Source organism: Eptatretus burgeri, chromosome 7 (genome assembly GCF_056783735.1).
Source record: "Eptatretus burgeri isolate ZD-2024b chromosome 7, Ebu_testis_v1, whole genome shotgun sequence".
NCBI lineage: Eukaryota > Metazoa > Chordata > Myxini > Myxiniformes > Myxinidae > Eptatretus > Eptatretus burgeri.
Genome location: NC_140967.1, coordinates 99,961,825 through 99,981,991, shown reverse-complemented (window position 1 = coordinate 99,981,991; position 20,167 = coordinate 99,961,825). Strand labels below are relative to the sequence as shown.

Genomic DNA, 20,167 nt, shown 5'->3' with positions numbered 1-20,167 from the left:
TAATTTGGCCCAAAATGCAGTAAAGATTATCCCCAAAAACGGAACAAATGACAGGTAAACAATTCGATTCCTACAAAGTGTGAAAAACCTCCAACACTGCAACAATCTGCATCAGAGACAAAATTATTTCAACAAAATGCTGAAGCTTACATGAACCAAAGATACGATGCAATACATATCTCATACCACATTGAGTGGAGGACGCAGATGTGCTCTATGCCTTTGTCAACGTATATAATAGTTACGGGTTCGGGGTGCATGAAGGGGTTGCTCGGACCTGCAACTCGACCTCCGACCCTGAAATTGACAAGTCACAGGTAATTCGGCAGCCCGACAGGTCGCTGAGCCACCGTAGATGCCGGTTGAGGAAACTCAACCTCGCAGGGTCTGAGCACCCAATTATCAAGTTACTTTACTGGTGGTTTAGTTATCCCAACAGGGGAACCATGCTCTCGACTTTCCACCCTGTCAACTTATTATGTATGGCTAAGCAAAACCATTGGTGGGAGGTTGGTTAAACTCGTGGAGCAAGTTCCTGAGGTATAATGTCCTGTCTATTTATTACATATGCTATGTCAAACTAATGGAGAAAGAGACAATCGAGCAGGTTTGGAACGGTTATGTTCCAGATTCATGAAAAAGGCACGTATTTACAGGCACAGTCATTTACAAGTAGAAACAGAATTCAGAGACAAAAGAACAGAATTTAACCCCGAAGCACTTATAGATCCCCTTAAACACTCTTACTTATCAAAGACACAGGACAGATGCGCCTCACTCACACCAGGAAGAGTAGAGAGAAAGAAAGAAAAGTTTGAGGCTTGGGTGCAGCCTCTGTTTGCATTGGTCCAAAGGTGGAGGGAAGGGAAGGGGAGGAAGTGGTATGTGGATGCAGTGTCGGGAGGGTCACGTGTACGTGTGGTTAGAGCCGCTTTGCCCAACAATTGTGTGCTTCCATTTGCCCTTGGAACCCTTTGGTCAGCGTAACTTGTTGGCTCCCGTGCAGCTCGTAGAGGCAGGTGGCAGAAAGGCAGTTACAGGTCCCGTTCCGATCCCCAACAAGTCAGACAGTGCCACAATCTTCAGTGCGCTCCAGCTTATAATGGCACTGGACTAAGCAGGGATTAAGGGGGGGGGAAGGATGGTGGTTGCACCCCCTCGCCCGCTGGTGTCATTCTCCCACTGGCTCTCCTTTGCTGCAGTGTGACATCATGTTCCTTGCTTGCCATTGGAATTGCAGCGCCGTGGAACTCATCATTGGAATTGTAGCGCCAATGTCGGCTTTTCATTGTGGTGTCGGTGTGATTGTGGTGTTGGTGTGATTTTCACTGTGGGGAAGGATGGAAAAAAAGGATTTGAAGGGATAAACGATGGGAGGGATTGAAATGGGTTAAATGAAGAGGCGGTTTCCAGGAATGTATGGGGTTTGAGAGGGGAAGGGTGAGGGATTAGGATGAACGGGTGGAGATGGATGGATGGAAGGAATCTCAGGAAGGTGGGGAATCACAATGGGGATGGAACCTGCTCACAATCATTGCATTTTCCCCATCCCCAATACGAGGGAAAGGTAACCTGACAAAACAATTACGAATGAGATATCTAAGTCAGAAATCCCGGGGTCCTTTTCCACAACTGTAACTACGTATGTATGAATACATGTATATATATATATATATATATATTGGTTCACGAGTCAGGAAGTGCCCACTATATTCGTTATGGGTGTGTGTCTGTCTGTCTGTCTATCCCGAGCAAAGCTCTGTGGGTTTTGATCCGATCTTGATAAAATTTGGGTGTGAGATTTATATCGTGATCTACTTGTGTTTTCCTGAGAATGGGCATGCTGTGCCCATTATGGGTGGAGCCACGCCCAAAAAACATGTGTTTTTAGGGGGTAGCCGCTTTCAAGTTACATCTCCTCGGGGGTTTATCGAATCTGGCAGGGGTTTCAGTATTTGGTTAGCCCAATGGCACCTGCATAGCCCCACGGAGCTCAATTTTTCATTTTCGTCCCAAGGTCGAGGTCACAAGGTCACGAACTTAAAAAAATTAATAAAATTGGCATCGAGCTCCTAGTGTTTTCAACTGTTTCGAATGAAAGTTGGTATGCAAGTCGTGCTCTTCGAGTACTACAACTTTCATCATTTACGTTTTCCCCAATTGCCGCCAGTTTGCCAGTGGCGTCCCCTCGAAGGTCAAAAAATAAAATAGGCGAACCGTGTACATTCCTCGTGAGCCATCGCAGTCTCCAGACTTGCATATATATATATATATATATATATATATATATATATATATATATATATATTTTTTTTTTTATTTTTTTTTTTTTGCAGCCACGGGTACCGAGACACCAGCTTGTCACTCAGTGGGTTTAATCCCCGGTTGTCCTCGGTCGAGCCGGACCTAGGGCCACCGCTGACAATTAACGTTATGGTACGGTGGGTTGCTTTAAAACCACGAACGCCACCCAGTCAACCACGAGTTCCAGTGTCCACAGTCTAATTATTCCATTTAACTCGAGGTCAAGTGGTTACCTGAGCAGGGAGCGCGCCCTCGGCAAACACCAATGTTATCTCGATTAGATTTTAATAAGAGCGGCCGAGCGTTTTAACCGCTGGTGCGTGCCGACGATTTTTTGGTCACATCTGTGGCAATTACTTCCCAATTTATCTCAGCCTGGACAATGCTAGACAAATGGAAGGAAAGGACAAACACGGACAGGTTGGAAATCGACAAATAATTTATTAACAATAAAATAAATAAATAAAAAGAACTTATTTGCTGAGGTAAATAAAGAACTAATTTCAAAGCAAAATCAATCAAAATGCCAGGAAAGGGACAAAGAGCAGATGCTTATCGGGGATTGACTTACTTACAGCGAAACAAAGACAAGGGTACCCAGCAGATAATTCAGGGGGAAGGGGGGGGGGGGAAGAATCGTCTCGCTCACCAGAAAGTCGTCCGTGAAGCGAAAACGTCCTGAAATATATCTGAAAACGTCGACCCGTGCGCTCTCAAAAAAGGCGGGCGTTGGAGCTCACGAAAGATTGTAGCTGAGGAAGAATGGGGGCGGGCTTCAGAGCTCGTGAAAGAAATGTGTGTTCCCTTTGAAAAAAAAAAAAAAGCTTCCCATAGGAGAGGGATCTATCCTTTACCCTTCTCAATGCATCACATAAAAGATCCCATTAGACATGGGGATGGGGCTGATCTGAACATGCATTTAAGGAAATAACTGTCTGTGGACCTGGATGTGTGGATGCATTCATCAGACCGGATTTTGAAATCCGTAACAAATATATATATATATATATATATATATATATATATATATATATATATATATGTATATATATATGTATATATCAGCAGGGTATGCTTACACATTGTAAGCAATAATGAACCGTGCTTTCCCATTGTCTCTGGTCGCTCACGTGAATTTGAGCTTTCATTGTTTTTTTTCATTTATTTATTGTTTCATTTACGGTAACGTTCTGACGGTTCCATGATTGATGTATCGGCTTCAATGTCCATCGGCATGCAACATTACCGTGCTTCCCCATTGTCTCGGATCGCTCACCTGCATTTTTTTTCATTTATTTATATTTTCATTTACGGATGCTTTCTGATTGTTCTGTGATTTTTCTTGGTGTATTGGTTTTAATGTCCATCAGCAGGCAAAATTTGAGCTTTCGACATCACCCAGAACATCCCGAATATTAATATGCCAGTGAGTCAGTGAATCAATGGTTAGAATATTATATATATATATATATATATATATATATATATATATATATATATATATATATATATATATAAATATATATAATATACTGAAACGCAAAAGAATCTTACCACTTGTTTGAAGCACACGTGTGTGTGTGTGTGTGTGTGTGTGTGTGTGTGTGTGTGTGTGTGTGTGTGTGTGTGTGTGTGTGTGTGTGTGTGTGTGTGTGTGTGTGTGTGTGTGTGTGTGTGTGTGTGTGTGTGTGTGTGTGTGTCCTGGCACCTGTCTATGCAAGTAAGCCTGCAGAAGATTGTTATTATTATTTTCGGGTTAGGTCTGCTCTGCGTCCGCTTTTATAAGTTGCTCGTTTATAGCTGCACCACACCTCTCTCCCCTATCTCTGCTTACACACTCCAATAAATCTTGATCATACCACATACCTTTCCTTGCCTGCTTGTAAATAAATCATTATTAGAAATGTTCCCTGCTCGTTTTTGTCTTTTCTTCCATTGATCCAGCATGGTCCGAATCCGAGCTTAGCCGGAACTTTATTCCCAACAATCCGTTCCTTTTAGCTGGTACGTCGTTGGCAGTGTCGCTCGTCTGCATCCGATCTGGTAAAGTGATCCGGTCTGGTAGAGTGATCCGGTTCGGGCAAGGCGTACCGAGGGCGTGTTCCCCAGTAATTACATCACGTGATTATTTTTAGGTAACCGGATTAACTAGACGGAGGACCCTAAGTCACATGGTTGAGTTATTGGCATCCACGGTCGGTTAAGCAGCGTCACGGAATTATCTGTGTGCGACGGCCTACAATTCTGGGGGGTCTGATGGGAGCCGAGATAGCTCCCCCCCCCCCCGAGTGGTCTTCTCACCCGACTCCCAACTATATATATATATATATATATATATATATATATATATATATATATATATATATATATATATATATATATATATATATATATCTTCCTCTTTCAGCTTGCTCCCGTTAGGGGTCGCCACAGCGGAATATATATATTCCGGAATATATATATATATATATATATATATATATATATATATGTACTAGGAGGGTACCCGTCAATGACAGGTTCGTTGACGTCTCACCTCAAATGAGTGTGTATTGGTAGAAACAGGAATTCAGTGTAAATATTCAGTGTGCAGATATCGCATTAGGTGGAGCTGGAAGCCTTGGCTCTTTCCCTAACCTCTTTCCATTCCACCAGCAAAGATGTCCAATCCATCCTTGTTGTAACTCCGAAGTACTGCGTGGTTGTGAGGGTGATATTATGAAAGCTCGGCTGGAAAACGAATTTAAGGCACGTTTTGGACCTCCTGCCTGAAGGAAGATCACCAAAGTTCGTTCCATACCAACTGACCTTCCTCCAGGCACCTACCCCTCTCCACATTGCTTCTTCAGTCCCCAACCTGCCTTCTCTCTCTGTACGCTTTGCTTTTGGCAATTTCCATCCATTATTTCTCACAGCATTTCATTTTGGTTTCCCATTCGATGATCCATAGATTAGTAGTTTCAGTTTCACTTTTCTCCATCAGTTTCATTTTGGGATATCAGTTTCGATTCATTATCGGAACTTGTGATGCAATGCGAATGGTGCATGAAAAATGCCGTCAAAAATGATTTTCGGGGGAATCTTTTTCGATTTTCGAAAGGGTGTCGAGGGGTCGAAAGTGGCATAAGGGTCATAAAGGGGTCAAAAGTACCTTAAGGGTCTTAAATGGGTCTAAATGTCTGAAGGGGTCTAAGGGCAAAAGAGCAAAAGCGGTCTGAAGTGTCCAAATGGTCTGAAATTGTCCAAAGGGTCTTTAAAGGTCTATAGGTCTGAAAAGGGTCGAAGACAGTCTGGACATATCAAAAGGGTCTAAATGGATATTAAAGCGTCTAAGGGGTCCACAGGGTGTAAAGGAGTGAAGCTGGAGTAAATAAATTACCTCATGTTCGTAAATAAATTAACTCTGGAGTGTAATATGGCAATAATGGGCCAAATGACCTCCCCATCATTGATTAAAATGCCTATTTAGGCATTTCTACAGAAAGTTTTGTCACGAATTAACTTTGAGAGTTCAAAGCAGAAAGGTCACAAACAAAAAAAAAACATTTTGGTTTTATATATGGAGGTGGACAAGCTATTTTATTGCTGCAGCCTCTTCTTCATCTTCCCAGGGAGGTGGCGTCACTTCTATTTTTTTCTTCCATCGACCAGTTTACAATGAGATCTCTCGGCAAAGCCATGGCTAATAGAGAAATGCTCAATCACAACCTCATTCAAAGTTACGGGAAAGCTCACACCCAGAAACGTCCAAAAGGTCATCTAACAGCTCATTTTAATACGTAACGGATAAAAAGGTCGTTGCATAACGGCTCTGGAAATATCCCCCACCCCAACCCCCTGTAAGTGTAAAACTCAGATGTTTGGACATCCACTCACCCCCACCAAACTCCAAACTCCAACCGCGATGCATTAGGTACACAATTTTTGAATGGCCCCTTCAATAAGACATCGTTAAGAGGTCGGAGAAATCGATAATATTGTAAGAAATTAAATATATCTCACCTGTGATTGAATGTCTGTGAGAGTGACCAGAAACCATTTGAAAATCAAAAAAAATAACGGTTGCCAAGGTTACCGGCTCCACCCACGACGATATCTCGTCACTGAATTTTTACACTGAATTCACGCTTCCACCAACGATACACACTCCAAAAAATTCCTAGGTGAGACATCTCCAATGAAATCAATCAAACATCTACGTTCAATTTACGATCAAAAATCAAATCACGATGTTAACCGAGATATTTTAAGCTATACGACACAAGGATATTTGAGGTGTATATATGGTGAAGTTAGCTAAGATGGCAACCTCTTTTCTACAAACTCTCTTTTCACCCTTGAGTTACGTCTTTGGATGAGCAGCAAAATTACCTTTAAATCGATGTATGGGTTGTATTTATACAATGTTCGGTTTTTGAATGATTTGCGCATTTGAAAGGTCATGTGACCCCTCTGCCAATTATACCGATCATGGTAAGGTCTTAATTGAGAATTTTTTTTTCACATTTGATACCATATTTGATGATCAGAAGTTACCCCCTCACCAAATATACCGGTATCCAGGTTGAAATCTGAAAGACAATGGGCTTTTTATGAATCATTGTATATACTCGTACGTGCCCGTTTTAAAAAAAAAAAAAAATTCAAACCGCGACCAAGAAACAACAACCACACAGGCCGTTCCATCGCTCTCGCGTGCCCGTACGTGCGTGGCCCAGAAGTTCGCATATCGCAGTCACGATTATTCGCAATTTCGTTTCAATGGCCAATTATTCAATTAGCGCCAACGTATTTTGCCTTTTCGCAATGTCATAGCAAGGAAAAACACAAAGAGAAGAGAAGAGAGAGAAAAAAATTACTTCCTGCTTCGGAGCACACCAGCTCACTCTGATGTTACCAAAATTTATGCACCCTTGAAAATGAAAACGATCATAACTTGGGGCATTGTGTTTATCTATAAATGCGCATAAGAAATTGAGAAATTATTAGAATACACAAAGTCATCACTCTCCGGTAGTCCGTACGTTGTAACCTGTAATGGGGAACGCGGCTGAGGTTCCCTTCTCCATCGGCCACGCCCACGCAGCAACGTGTCTTGTCATTGGTTTGGTAAATAAATGGCCATAACTTGGGAAGCACTTGTCCAATTAATATCACACCTTGAAAAGGCACATCCTCAGGTCCCCAGCAATATACCTGGCAAGTTTCAATTAGATCGGACCAGTGGTTGTCGAGAAACAGCGGTCACACACACACACACACACACACACACACACACACACACACACACACACACACACACACACACACACACACACTGCTGGAATTATAGATAGATGGATCTATCCTTGCTGACAGGTGACGGTGACAGGTGGCAGCTCGGGTGTTTATAATTTATGAATTGTGAGAAAATGACTGTTTAAAACCTCTATTTAGGTGCTCCGTGGTAAAGAATGTTGTTCTCAAAAGTTTTGTGGTGATTAACCTTCGGAGCTCAGAGGAGTCGGGTCACAAACAAACAAACAAGCAAACATTTCGCTTTTATGCATACAGATACAGTGCCCTGCAAAAGTATTCACCCCCTCCAAAGTTTTCACATTTTGATGCCACCTGAGCTTATTTCATGATGCTTTCAAATCAAACTATATAGATAGAGATAGAGATAGTTTTCACAAACTACTCCAAAGTGATAAAGCCAAAAAATGCAGATAAAATGTGAACAAGTTAGATTAACAAAGAAAATCAGATGATTCTCAGTTACATCAGTATTCAAACCCTTTGCCTAATTAACCCCAAATCACTTCCAGGGGTAAAGTTACAAAATAAGTGAAACAGGTTTCACCTGTATGTCATCAGTGGTTTAACTTCAAAATCAATCTCCCCACTTATTTAAGGAGTTTTAAGGTGCAACTAACTGAATCAACCAAACAAAGCAAACATGAAGACCAAGGAGATATCCAGAGAAATCAGGCATAAAGTGGTGGAGAAGCACCATTCAGGAGAGGGTTATAAGAAGATTTCAGTCACTCATCCCGATGAGTGCGGTAAAATCCATCATTAAGAAGTGGAAAGCGTATCATACCACCCAGTCTCCACCAAGATCAGGTCGCCCATCCAAACTCATCAGCCAGACAAACAGAAAACTGGTTATGGATGTCACGGTTAATCCAACAATGACTATGAAAGATCTGCAAGGCTCCATGTCCAAGATGGGGTCAGCATTCATCAATCAACACTATTCCATTCCCTTCACAAAGCTGGCCTTCATGGACAGGTGGCAAGAAAGAAGCCATTACTGAAAAAATATGCATCTTAAAGCTCATATGGAGTTTGCGAAAAGCATCTTAATGATACTGCAGGCTTGTCGAGAAACGTTTTGTGGTTGAACAAGACAAACATTAAACGTTTTGGTCTAAATTCAAAGCGTAATATCTGGCGCAAGCCCAACACGGCACATCACTCGGTCAACACCATTCCTACTGCCAAGCATGGTGGTGGCAGCATCATGTTATGGGGTTCTTTTACATCAGCAGTGATGGGCAAGTTTGTCGGGATAGAAGGGACAATGGACGGTGCAAAGTACAGGAGAATGCTTGATGAAAACCTGCTTGAGTCAGCAATGAATCTGAAACTGGGTAGGAGATTGACATTTCAGTAGGACAATGATCCAGAGCACAAAGCTAAAGCCACACTGGAGTGGCTAAATAAGAAGAAAATTTATGTTCTTGCATGGCCCAGTCAAAGTCCTCACTTGAACCCAATTGAACATTTATGGCTTGACTTGAATATTGATGTCCATCGACGATCCCTATCAAACTCGGCAGAACTAGAGCAATTTTTACATGAAGAATGGGCAAAGATTTCACCATCTCACTGTGCAAAGCTGGTAGAGACCTACCCAAAAAGACTCATAGCAATCATTGCTGCAAAAGGTGCTTCCACAAAGACCTCACATAAATGGCTGAATACTTTTACAACCAGTGAATATTGATTTGTACATGTTTTTTTTCCAGGAATTCCTGACATGTAACCTCCTTCAACTATAACAGTGTTTACTTTGATCTCTTCAGTTATGAATTTAAAGGTTCATTTGTTAAAATTGTTTCTGCATAATTAATCTAAATGTGGTATTATTGGTCGGGGGTCAATACTTTTGCAGTCCTCTGTATATATATATATATATATATATATATATATATATATATATATATATATATATATATATATATATATATATATATACCGTGTGACCCAGAAGTAATAGGGCAGTCAGAGAATCCACATTTAAGCAGAAAAAGATCCTCCATGGTTCAAATCTTCCACTTTTGGGGATTCTGCAATCAAATTAATTATTATCAATTAATAATATCAAACAAAATTGAATAAATCATCGAATTAATAAGAATAAATAATAAAATAATAATGAAATTGTCGTGACTATTGTTCGGGGAATTGTCCTATTACTTCTGGGCCACCCGGGACACGACACCATGGTAAGTAGAGGACACGACATCCTTTTCTCACCGTCAGGTGGCCCTCGTGGTGATCGGGAAAGTGGTGGAACAGATACTCTGTCGTGACCATTTGCATGATGGAGTCCCCGAGAAACTCCATGCGTTGATTGTGACCCCTGGAAGAGCACAGTGGCAAGGTCAAAGGTCACCAGAACAATCATTTTATTACCAATAAACACCTGAAAGCTCTCTCGTTATTGAAAGAGGCTTCCTTGGATTAATGTGAACAACCACTGACATTAATCGCTGCCCCGTAGGTATAGTGAAAACATGACCATATTTGGGCGGATGAAAAGGACGGATAGGATGCCATGAGGGTAGAAGGAGGTGCAGGGGAGTGGAAAAAATAAATAAAGGTAAATAGTGTGCTGCACAAGGAGATGAGGGATTCGGGTTGTTGGACAGAAGAGGTAAGCACTCACAGAGTGAGATGGTTATAGCCGACAGTACGCAGGGTAAATGCACGTGCCAACAGGCGTACATGTGAGAAATCTACTCCGATTGATTCCTCAAAATTGGTGAGTTTGCGCAGTACTGGAGAGGTGTTCACCAGGTGTCGGTCAGAGTTCGGTTCTTGAGACTAGACAGGGATTGAATAGGTATGGTCATGCCGAACATCGCATGAGTGATCGTTGTTCATTACGAGACACAGTGATCCAATGACATGCTAAACCTTGCCATCTTACTTGTAATGGGTGAGGCGGGTAGTCCAACCAGATGTTAGTCAGGTCCTGGGGAACACAACTTCAGATTCAAATAAGAAAATAATTTTTTTTTTTTAAGTAAAAAACACCATTTTCTGTCCAATCCAAATGTCTCTGCTGAATTTAATGGGAAGGACATCACCAAACCTTATCGTCAAAGAGCAGTCTTCCAAAAAGTTTCTTCGCCTCCTCCATTCCACCTTCTTCGTAGATGGCACCTGGCGTAAAGAGAATCGGGTCCCGTAAATCGAAGAATACGCTGTGCCGCGATTGCATGGTGCACGGAAACACGTGACGTGTGTGACATACCCATGAGTGCCTCAAAACAGTTAGCCATGGCATGCCGCAAGTCAGACTCACGGCAGAGGTCAGGGCCATGTGCATACAGCATAAAACCGTCCAGTTGTAGCTTCTGGAAACACAACTTTCACTGATCTCACAAGCTATACTCCATGCTAAGTCTATACAGAAGGTTTTGTACATGCTTATGGCCTTACTCTCAAATATTTAGCTGGAGATAGGAAAAGCACATACGAGCATGACCCAGCAAAACCCTCTCTCCCACCTTTGCAAGCAACACCAGATGCTGGTTCTGTACGATAGCCGTCCGATAAGTTGCTAGGCCACCCTCTTCCAACCCAGGGAACAGGAAGTAGAGGTGGACACTGATGGCAGTTCGGGATGTCACACAAAAAGTGAGAGGATCAAAGAATGAGAATCGTCTTATCAATTTACATCATTTCTTCATCGTGGTGGGATTTTTATTTCACAATGGATGGTGAGAGAGTTAAGTGAGGTGGAGGGTGGAGAGTGAAGATGATATGATGAAAAACTCTGGCAGCACAATGAAAAATCCAATTTGAACTTTCACTTAAACCGGCAGGAGCAGACATAATTACCGTGAAGGTTAGCCTAAGGTGTGATGGTAAGAAACCTGTGCGGAATTTTTCGAGAAATTAAATTGGCAGTGGAAAGGGAGGTGAGAGGGGGGTGGGGGTGGAGAGGCATGATTAGAGCAAGTAACTTATGAACCAAGTTTACTTACAAACACAGGGCTGGCAGGATAGCCGAGAGGTATCCGTACTTACCTCTGAGTTGTCTTGCCTAGATTCGAACCTTGACCCCACTAAAATTAGCCATCCTGGTGTTTTGCAGGTAGGGGGAGCCATCTATGCGGGTGCCGTCCCTCAGATGGATGTTAAACTGGGTGTCCCGTCTACCAGCATTTGTTGGTGGATTTTAAAGATCCCTTGGTGTCCTTCATGAAGAGGAGGCAAGCTATAGCCAGTATCCTGAACAAATTACAAATTCCTGCTCTAACCTACAGGGGGAACTGCATCAGTGGAACCACAGCATCTCGGCAAGAAGTGATGCTCACCCACAGTTGGGGGGGTGGGGAGGGGGGGTTATATTGTTGCGAGGCCGGGCGCGTCCGCGAGATGGAGCTACAGAGTCGGCTCGACCGATCGCCCGGAATTTAGATCGTACCTTTTCAGAAAACTCCGGAAAAGTACGGGTCCCTTTCGGACCGAAGTTCGCCAATAGACAGAACACGTGGGGTAGGGTCGATTGCCAATTTCAATTTACCTAAATACCCACGTGGTCCAACCTACCGGGGAAATTCACCCTCGACGGCTCCCGTATGGAATGAGCTGCTTAGCGTACCCGTTCCGTGTGCGATCCGAGCGGTTTGATCGCCGAGATCCGTCGGTCCCAAATATCCCGTTACAACGGCAACAGCCTGGCTAATTTTCTAACACGCAGCACACGAAGCCAATGAAGGAATAGACACGAACGAGCTGAAACATTTAACAATTGGAGTATTTATTCACAATTGGGGATGAGGAGAGCACATAAGGGCAGAGCTAAACCGAATATTAATAAATGGAGGTATGCAAGGTATGTACAACAAGAGCACTTATACATTTCACCACTTAATAGACGGGCCCATGGACACACACACACACACACACACACACACACACACACACACACACACACACACACACACACACACACACACACACACACACACACACACACACACACACACACACACACACACACACACACACACACACACCCAAAGAATCAGATCGAATGGTCTTTATTTGGACCTCCAGCACGGATGACAGTCGGGCTGAAGACCAGGGTCTGTCTTGGACCTGTCCACCTTGAGTGGTCTTCGCGTTGACCCGAGGACCAGCGAGAGGCGAGCCAAACCCGGACACTGGCGAGCGACACTTGCAGTTATTGCAGGGGGGATATCTCTTGAGTGCTCAATCGTGCGGCGGAGGAGAAGGAAGAAGATTGCGACGACGACCAAGACCAGCTTCTCAGGCTCCTCACCAGCCAGGACCGATTCGCTTTTTATGCGCTCCGGCGCGGCTCGACCTCTCTCCCACTCGGCGCGCTGAGAATCCGGGAGCAGAGGGTTGTCGTTGTTCTCTGCAGAGCTGCAGTAATCCGTTGCTGTCGTTGTTGCTATCATTGCTGTTGTTGCTATCGTTGCTGGTGGTGTTACAAATAAAAGGAAATCCTAACTATCAAAAGTAACTCACAGCGCACGTACATTTAATTCCCATTAGACAAGGGAAAGGAAGCTATCGATAAAACACATACTTACCGATATAACTGATCTATAGGACCTGTATGTTGTGTGCTCATGGCTTCCAGATTTGCAACAATATTCCCAGAGAGCAGACAAGAATGTGGAGAGTAGCATGGTCCGTGTGTGAGTGGATCGCCATCTTGATGTACAAGTATGGAAATGTAAGCTGAAGGATTGTCTTGTCTGCATGAGTGCCACACAGAGGGTGGTGCGTAGTAATCAGTAGTTAGGGATTATGGTTAAGGAAACTGTGTGTAAAACCTCTATGTAAACTTCTACCGGAGGCGCCAGGAGACTTAGCTCGAAAGAGGCGGAGGCGGAGATCTGAACTCGTAAGGGGAGGAGGAATGGATCGCCTGGGAGGGTCGGAGCGCTGCCCCGAGAGAAGGGGTGGAGTCATAGACGCCTCCCAAATTGGCGGAGCGTTGCTGAAGAGGAAGGAAAGGGAGGAGCTAATCGAGGAGTTGGGCAAGAGAGGACGGTAGAGGCAGTTGTTGAGAGTTAAAGTCTGAGGCGAGGTCGAGGAAGAAAAAAAGCAGTTGGTCGAGAAAGAACGTTCGAGAGGGTGTGCGAGTCTGAGGGAGACCGAGGAGAAAGAGTTGAGGAGGTCGTCCTGCATGCCTGCTTCTGAATGTCATATGGAGCTTGCTCATTGTCCTGCCCATATCCTCTTTGTCCTGCCATCGTCTACTTGCCTTGTCGTCGTCCCACTCATCGCTCATCACCTGCTCGTCCCCGCTGCCCCAGTGCTGAGTCCACCGGTTTATTGTTCCCTTCCTGTCCGTGACTGAGTCCGGCTTGAGGCACCTTAGTTTCTTTAGATTTATTTTATCTATTTGTTCATAATTATTTATTATCGATTCAGCATTTTCCTCTTCTTCCCCACCACAACCCACCATCGTCTTCTCCATCGAGTTCAGTCATCCCTGGTTCTTTTTATTATCGTGGTTCGGGAAATAAACGAGTTGGGTTTAAAAGCTTTAAGGTTTCTCGTGTGTCTCCTCATGACCCCCGCGTGCGTTGTCCACCATTAATTTGGAACGTCTCCGCAAGAGTAGAGCTGCTTGGGACATCGCGGGACTTTAACCTCCCGCCGCGACGAGCTCGACGTTATTTGAGCCATCGACGCGAAAGTACATTGATACCTCATATCCTTTTCCAGCACACAATAAATGTACAACCTCGTTCGAGAGACCTAGAGACTTAAACAACTTTTCAAAAAAAAAACATGAAAGTGTTCATTTTCAAATTACTTTCATACTATTTTTAGGGATACTAGTGTAGAGTTTATTACCAGTTAAAGTTAAGGAGCAAAATCAAAATAAAGACCAATTACTGCACCATAGTTTTAAGAAGGAAGCCAGCCATAAAAACACACACACACACACACACACACACACACACACACACACACACACACACACACACACACACACACACACACACCTAATTAAATAAAAAAGTATTAAATAAAAGAAACCCAACAGCATCGTTAATCTTTTGCTTATTAAAACAATGAAAACTTGAGTATTTCTTCTTAGAAAAGAATGCTCCATCAAACCTGACACATAAAAACTTGTCAATCACTTTGAAGAGTGAATTCCTCACAAGTACTAAATCCAAATTTGGATATAAAGTTGAAAAATCAAAAACTTCAACAGACTTTATTTTGAAGAATCTAATCCTGTCGAAGAACTCTAAAGAAGAATTAATGCTTCCGAAAGTGTTCCTACCAGAATTCTTCTCAATTGCTAAACAATATTTCCTCAACTGTTCCCTTACAACTTGTAAGCCTGAGTTAACTACAATGGATAATTGTTTGGTGGAACACTGCCTGTCACCCGCTATGAACCTATACTTGTTCGGGTTCTTATGAAGCTGAGGAATCCAGAAAAGTCGAGGAATACAATGATTTACCTCTTTATATTTAATAAAACCTCGACATAAAACTTTTTACAAACCACAACAAAATTATTAGCAGCCTTATCCGCAGGAACTATTACGTAGTCTAGACACTCTTAGTGTAGATATAGTAAAGGACATTTTGGAAACTGACTGTGCATGTTCGTCTTCACCTTTTTTATATGGTCCTTGTGCACACGTAGTTTCTGGTGATTTGAATATAATTAGTAAAAGTGAAATTAGAGATCTGATGAAAATGGGAGTTAAATATCGGGAACAAGCAACTCAACCTTGGAGCTACATTACGTCTTCAATTGTGGATTCTGTGTCTAATTTTGTTTACTTAAACTTGGTGCACATTTTGTAATTTGAAAACAGTTTTTAATGCATGGTTTAACAGAGTTGTGGAAGTCCTGGATAATCGGATTAAGTTATTTGTCTTCCTTTCACTGGGTTTTACTGGGTATCCAATATTTATTTACTTCCTTCCTTTCACTGGGGTCGGTCAAAACCAGTGTTGAACAAGCCGAGTGTTCGTAAATACATTCGGGATCTCCATGATAGCTTCATAATAGCTCCAGCGGATAAGGTTGCCAAAAATTTTCTTTTCGTCTTTCCATAGATTATAACAACAACTCGTATGCAGGTGGGAGGAGGAGCAAGGAGGGGTGGGGGAAGGAAAGACAATGTGAGGTGAGAAGAAGGGAATGCAGACGCGTGGTGGAGCGTTAATTACAATTCACACCGTTTCATCCAAATTATTCTGAAGAGAATAACAGTGAGGATGGAAACAAAATTATGTCTAAAATCCATTTTCTACTGGTCATACTATAAACACGGTCAGGAGACAAACACGTCCAGGCATAAATCCCACCCGGACGCGTCCGGAGCTAAGCTGTCTGGAGAGAAACACCGCCCAGACGCATCCAGAGAGAAACACACGAAGCACTCGCCCAGGGTGACGGAGCACGAAGCACTCGCCCAGGGTGACGGAGCACGAAGCACTCGCCCAGGGTGACGGAGCACGAAGCACTCGCCCAGGGTGACGGAGCACGAAGCACTCGCCCAGGGTGACGGAGCACGGAGCACTCGCCCAGGGTGACGGAGCACGGAGCACTCGCCCAGGGTGACGGAGCACGGAGCACTCGCCCAGGGTGACGGAGCACGGAGCACTCGCCCAGGGTGACGGAGCACGGAGCACTCGCCCAGGGTGACGGAGCACGGAGCACTCGCCCAGGGTGACGGAGCACGGAGCACTCGCCCAGGGTGACGGAGCACGGAGCACTCGCCCAGGGTGACGGAGCACGGAGCACTCGCCCAGGGTGACGGAGCACGGAGCACTCGCCCAGGGTGACGGAGCACGGAGCACTCGCCCAGGGTGACGGAGCACGGAGCACTCGCCCAGGGTGACGGAGCACGGAGCACTCGCCCAGGGTGACGGAGCACGGAGCACTCGCCCAGGGTGACGGAGCACGGAGCACTCGCCCAGGGTGACGGAGCACGGAGCACTCGCCCAGGGTGACGGAGCACGGAGCACTCGCCCAGGGTGACGGAGCACGGAGCACTCGCCCAGGGTGACGGAGCACGGAGCACTCGCCCAGGGTGACGGAGCACGGAGCACTCGCCCAGGGTGACGGAGCACGGAGCACTCGCCCAGGGTGACGGAGCACGGAGCACTCGCCCAGGGTGACGGAGCACGGAGCACTCGCCCAGGGTGACGGAGCACGTACCACTCGCCCAGGGTGACGGAGCACGTACCACTCGCCCAGGGTGACGGAGCACGAACCACTCGCCCAGGGTGACGGAGCACGAACCACTCGCCCAGGGTGACGGAGCACGAACCACTCGCCCAGGGTGACGGAGCACGAAGCACTCGCCCAGGGTGACGGAGCACGAAGCACTCGCCCAGGGTGACGGAGCACGAAGCACTCGCCCAGGGTGACGGAGCACGAAGCACTCGCCCAGGGTGACGGAGCACGAAGCACTCGCCCAGGGTGACGGAGCACGAAGCACTCGCCCAGGGTGACGGAGCACGAAGCACTCGCCCAGGGTGACGGAGCACGAAGCACTCGCCCAGGGTGACGGAGCACGAAGCACTCGCCCAGGGTGACGGAGCACGAAGCACTCGCCCAGGGTGACGGAGCACGAAGCACTCGCCCAGGGTGACGGAGCACGAAGCACTCGCCCAGGGTGACGGAGCACGAAGCACTCGCCCAGGGTGACGGAGCACGAAGCACTCGCCCAGGGTGACGGAGCACGGAGCACTCGCCCAGGGTGACGGAGCACGGAGCACTCGCCCAGGGTGACGGAGCACGGAGCACTCGCCCAGGGTGACGGAGCACGGAGCACTCGCCCAGGGTGACGGAGCACGGAGCACTCGCCCAGGGTGACGGAGCACGGAGCACTCGCCCAGGGTGACGGAGCACGGAGCACTCGCCCAGGGTGACGGAGCACGGAGCACTCGCCCAGGGTGACGGAGCACGGAGCACTCGCCCAGGGTGACGGAGCACGGAGCACTCGCCCAGGGTGACGGAGCACGGAGCACTCGCCCAGGGTGACGGAGCACGGAGCACTCGCCCAGGGTGACGGAGCACGGAGCACTCGCCCAGGGTGACGGAGCACGGAGCACTCGCCCAGGGTGACGGAGCACGGAGCACTCGCCCAGGGTGACGGAGCACGGAGCACTCGCCCAGGGTGACGGAGCACGTACCACTCGCCCAGGGTGACGGAGCACGAACCACTCGCCCAGGGTGACGGAGCACGAACCACTCGCCCAGGGTGACGGAGCACGAACCACTCGCCCAGGGTGACGGAGCACGAAGCACTCGCCCAGGGTGACGGAGCACGAAGCACTCGCCCAGGGTGACGGAGCACGAAGCACTCGCCCAGGGTGACGGAGCACGAAGCACTCGCCCAGGGTGACGGAGCACGAAGCACTCGCCCAGGGTGACGGAGCACGAAGCACTCGCCCAGGGTGACGGAGCACGAAGCACTCGCCCAGGGTGACGGAGCACGAAGCACTCGCCCAGGGTGACGGAGCACGAAGCACTCGCCCAGGGTGACGGAGCACGAAGCACTCGCCCAGGGTGACGGAGCACGAAGCACTCGCCCAGGGTGACGGAGCACGAAGCACTCGCCCAGGGTGACGGAGCACGAAGCACTCGCCCAGGGTGACGGAGCACGAAGCACTCGCCCAGGGTGACGGAGCACGAAGCACTCGCCCAGGGTGACGGAGCACGAAGCACTCGCCCAGGGTGACGGAGCACGAGCACTCGCCCAGGGTGACGGAGCACGAAGCACTCGCCCAGGGTGACGGAGCACGAAGCACTCGCCCAGGGTGACGGAGCACGGAGCACTCGCCCAGGGTGACGGAGCACGGAGCACTCGCCCAGGGTGACGGAGCACGGAGCACTCGCCCAGGGTGACGGAGCACGGAGCACTCGCCCAGGGTGACGGAGCACGGAGCACTCGCCCAGGGTGACGGAGCACGGAGCACTCGCCCAGGGTGACGGAGCACGGAGCACTCGCCCAGGGTGACGGAGCACGGAGCACTCGCCCAGGGTGACGGAGCACGGAGCACTCGCCCAGGGTGACGGAGCACGGAGCACTCGCCCAGGGTGACGGAGCACGGAGCACTCGCCCAGGGTGACGGAGCACGGAGCACTCGCCCAGGGTGACGGAGCACGGAGCACTCGCCCAGGGTGACGGAGCACGGAGCACTCGCCCAGGGTGACGGAGCACGGAGCACTCGCCCAGGGTGACGGAGCACCACTCGCTCAGGGTGACGGAGCACGTACCACTCGCCTAGGGTGACGGAGCACGAACCACTCGCCCAGGGTGACGGAGCACGAAGCACTCGCCCAGGGTGACGGAGCACGAAGCCCTCGCCCAGGGTGACGGAGCACGGCACTCGCCCAGGGTGACGGAGCACGAAGCACTCGCCCAGGGTGACGGAGCACGAAGCACTCGCCCAGGGTGACGGAGCACGAAGCACTCGCCCAGGGTGACGGAGCACGAAGCACTCGCCCAGGGTGACGGAGCACGAAGCACTCGCCCAGGGTGACGGAGCACGAAGCACTCGCCCAGGGTGACGGAGCACGAAGCACTCGCCCAGGGTGACGGAGCACGAAGCACTCGCCCAGGGTGACGGAGCACGAAGCACTCGCCCAGGGTGACGGAGCACGAAGCACTCGCCCAGGGTGACGGAGCACGAAGCACTCGCCCAGGGTGACGGAGCACGAAGCACTCGCCCAGGGTGACGGAGCACGAAGCACTCGCCCAGGGTGACGGAGCACGGAGCACTCGCCCAGGGTGACGGAGCACGGAGCACTCGCCCAGGGTGACGGAGCACGGAGCACTCGCCCAGGGTGACGGAGCACGGAGCACTCGCCCAGGGTGACGGAGCACGGAGCACTCGCCCAGGGTGACGGAGCACGGAGCACTCGCCCAGGGTGACGGAGCACGGAGCACTCGCCCAGGGTGACGGAGCACGGAGCACTCGCCCAGGGTGACGGAGCACGGAGCACTCGCCCAGGGTGACGGAGCACGGAGCACTCGCCCAGGGTGACGGAGCACGGAGCACTCGCCCAGGGTGACGGAGCACGGAGCACTCGCCCAGGGTGACGGAGCACGGAGCACTCGCCCAGGGTGACGGAGCACGGAGCACTCGCCCAGGGTGACGGAGCACGGAGCACTCGCCCAGGGTGACGGAGCACGGAGCACTCGCCCAGGGTGACGGAGCACGGAGCACTCGCCCAGGGTGACGGAGCACGGAGCACTCGCCCAGGGTGACGGAGCACGGAGCACTCGCCCAGGGTGACGGAGCACGGAGCACTCGCCCAGGGTGACGGAGCACGTACCACTCGCCCAGGGTGACGGAGCACGAACCACTCGCCCAGGGTGACGGAGCACGAACCACTCGCCCAGGGTGACGGAGCACGAAGCACTCGCCCAGGGTGACGGAGCACGAAGCACTCGCCCAGGGTGACGGAGCACGAAGCACTCGCCCAGGGTGACGGAGCACGAAGCACTCGCCCAGGGTGACGGAGCACGAAGCACTCGCCCAGGGTGACGGAGCACGAAGCACTCGCCCAGGGTGACGGAGCACGAAGCACTCGCCCAGGGTGACGGAG

At 48.5% G+C, this 20,167-nt stretch overlaps 1 protein-coding gene across 3 annotated transcripts in view; it reads right to left on the bottom strand.

The window, feature by feature from the left end:
* DROSHA (drosha ribonuclease III) overlaps positions 1-20,167 on the bottom strand; it is a 91,888-nt gene that overhangs the window by 10,207 nt on the left and 61,514 nt on the right. For all 3 annotated transcript variants that reach the window (XM_085889863.1, XM_085889862.1, XM_085889861.1), the window contains exons 21-26: positions 11,088-11,187; positions 10,832-10,934; positions 10,670-10,740; positions 10,505-10,549; positions 10,241-10,398; positions 9,829-9,934 (exon numbers count right to left, since the gene is read on the bottom strand). In XM_085889863.1, the coding sequence (XP_085745989.1) occupies positions 9,829-9,934; positions 10,241-10,398; positions 10,505-10,549; positions 10,670-10,740; positions 10,832-10,934; positions 11,088-11,187 (583 nt within the window). The remainder of the gene's footprint in view (positions 1-9,828; positions 9,935-10,240; positions 10,399-10,504; positions 10,550-10,669; positions 10,741-10,831; positions 10,935-11,087; positions 11,188-20,167) is intronic.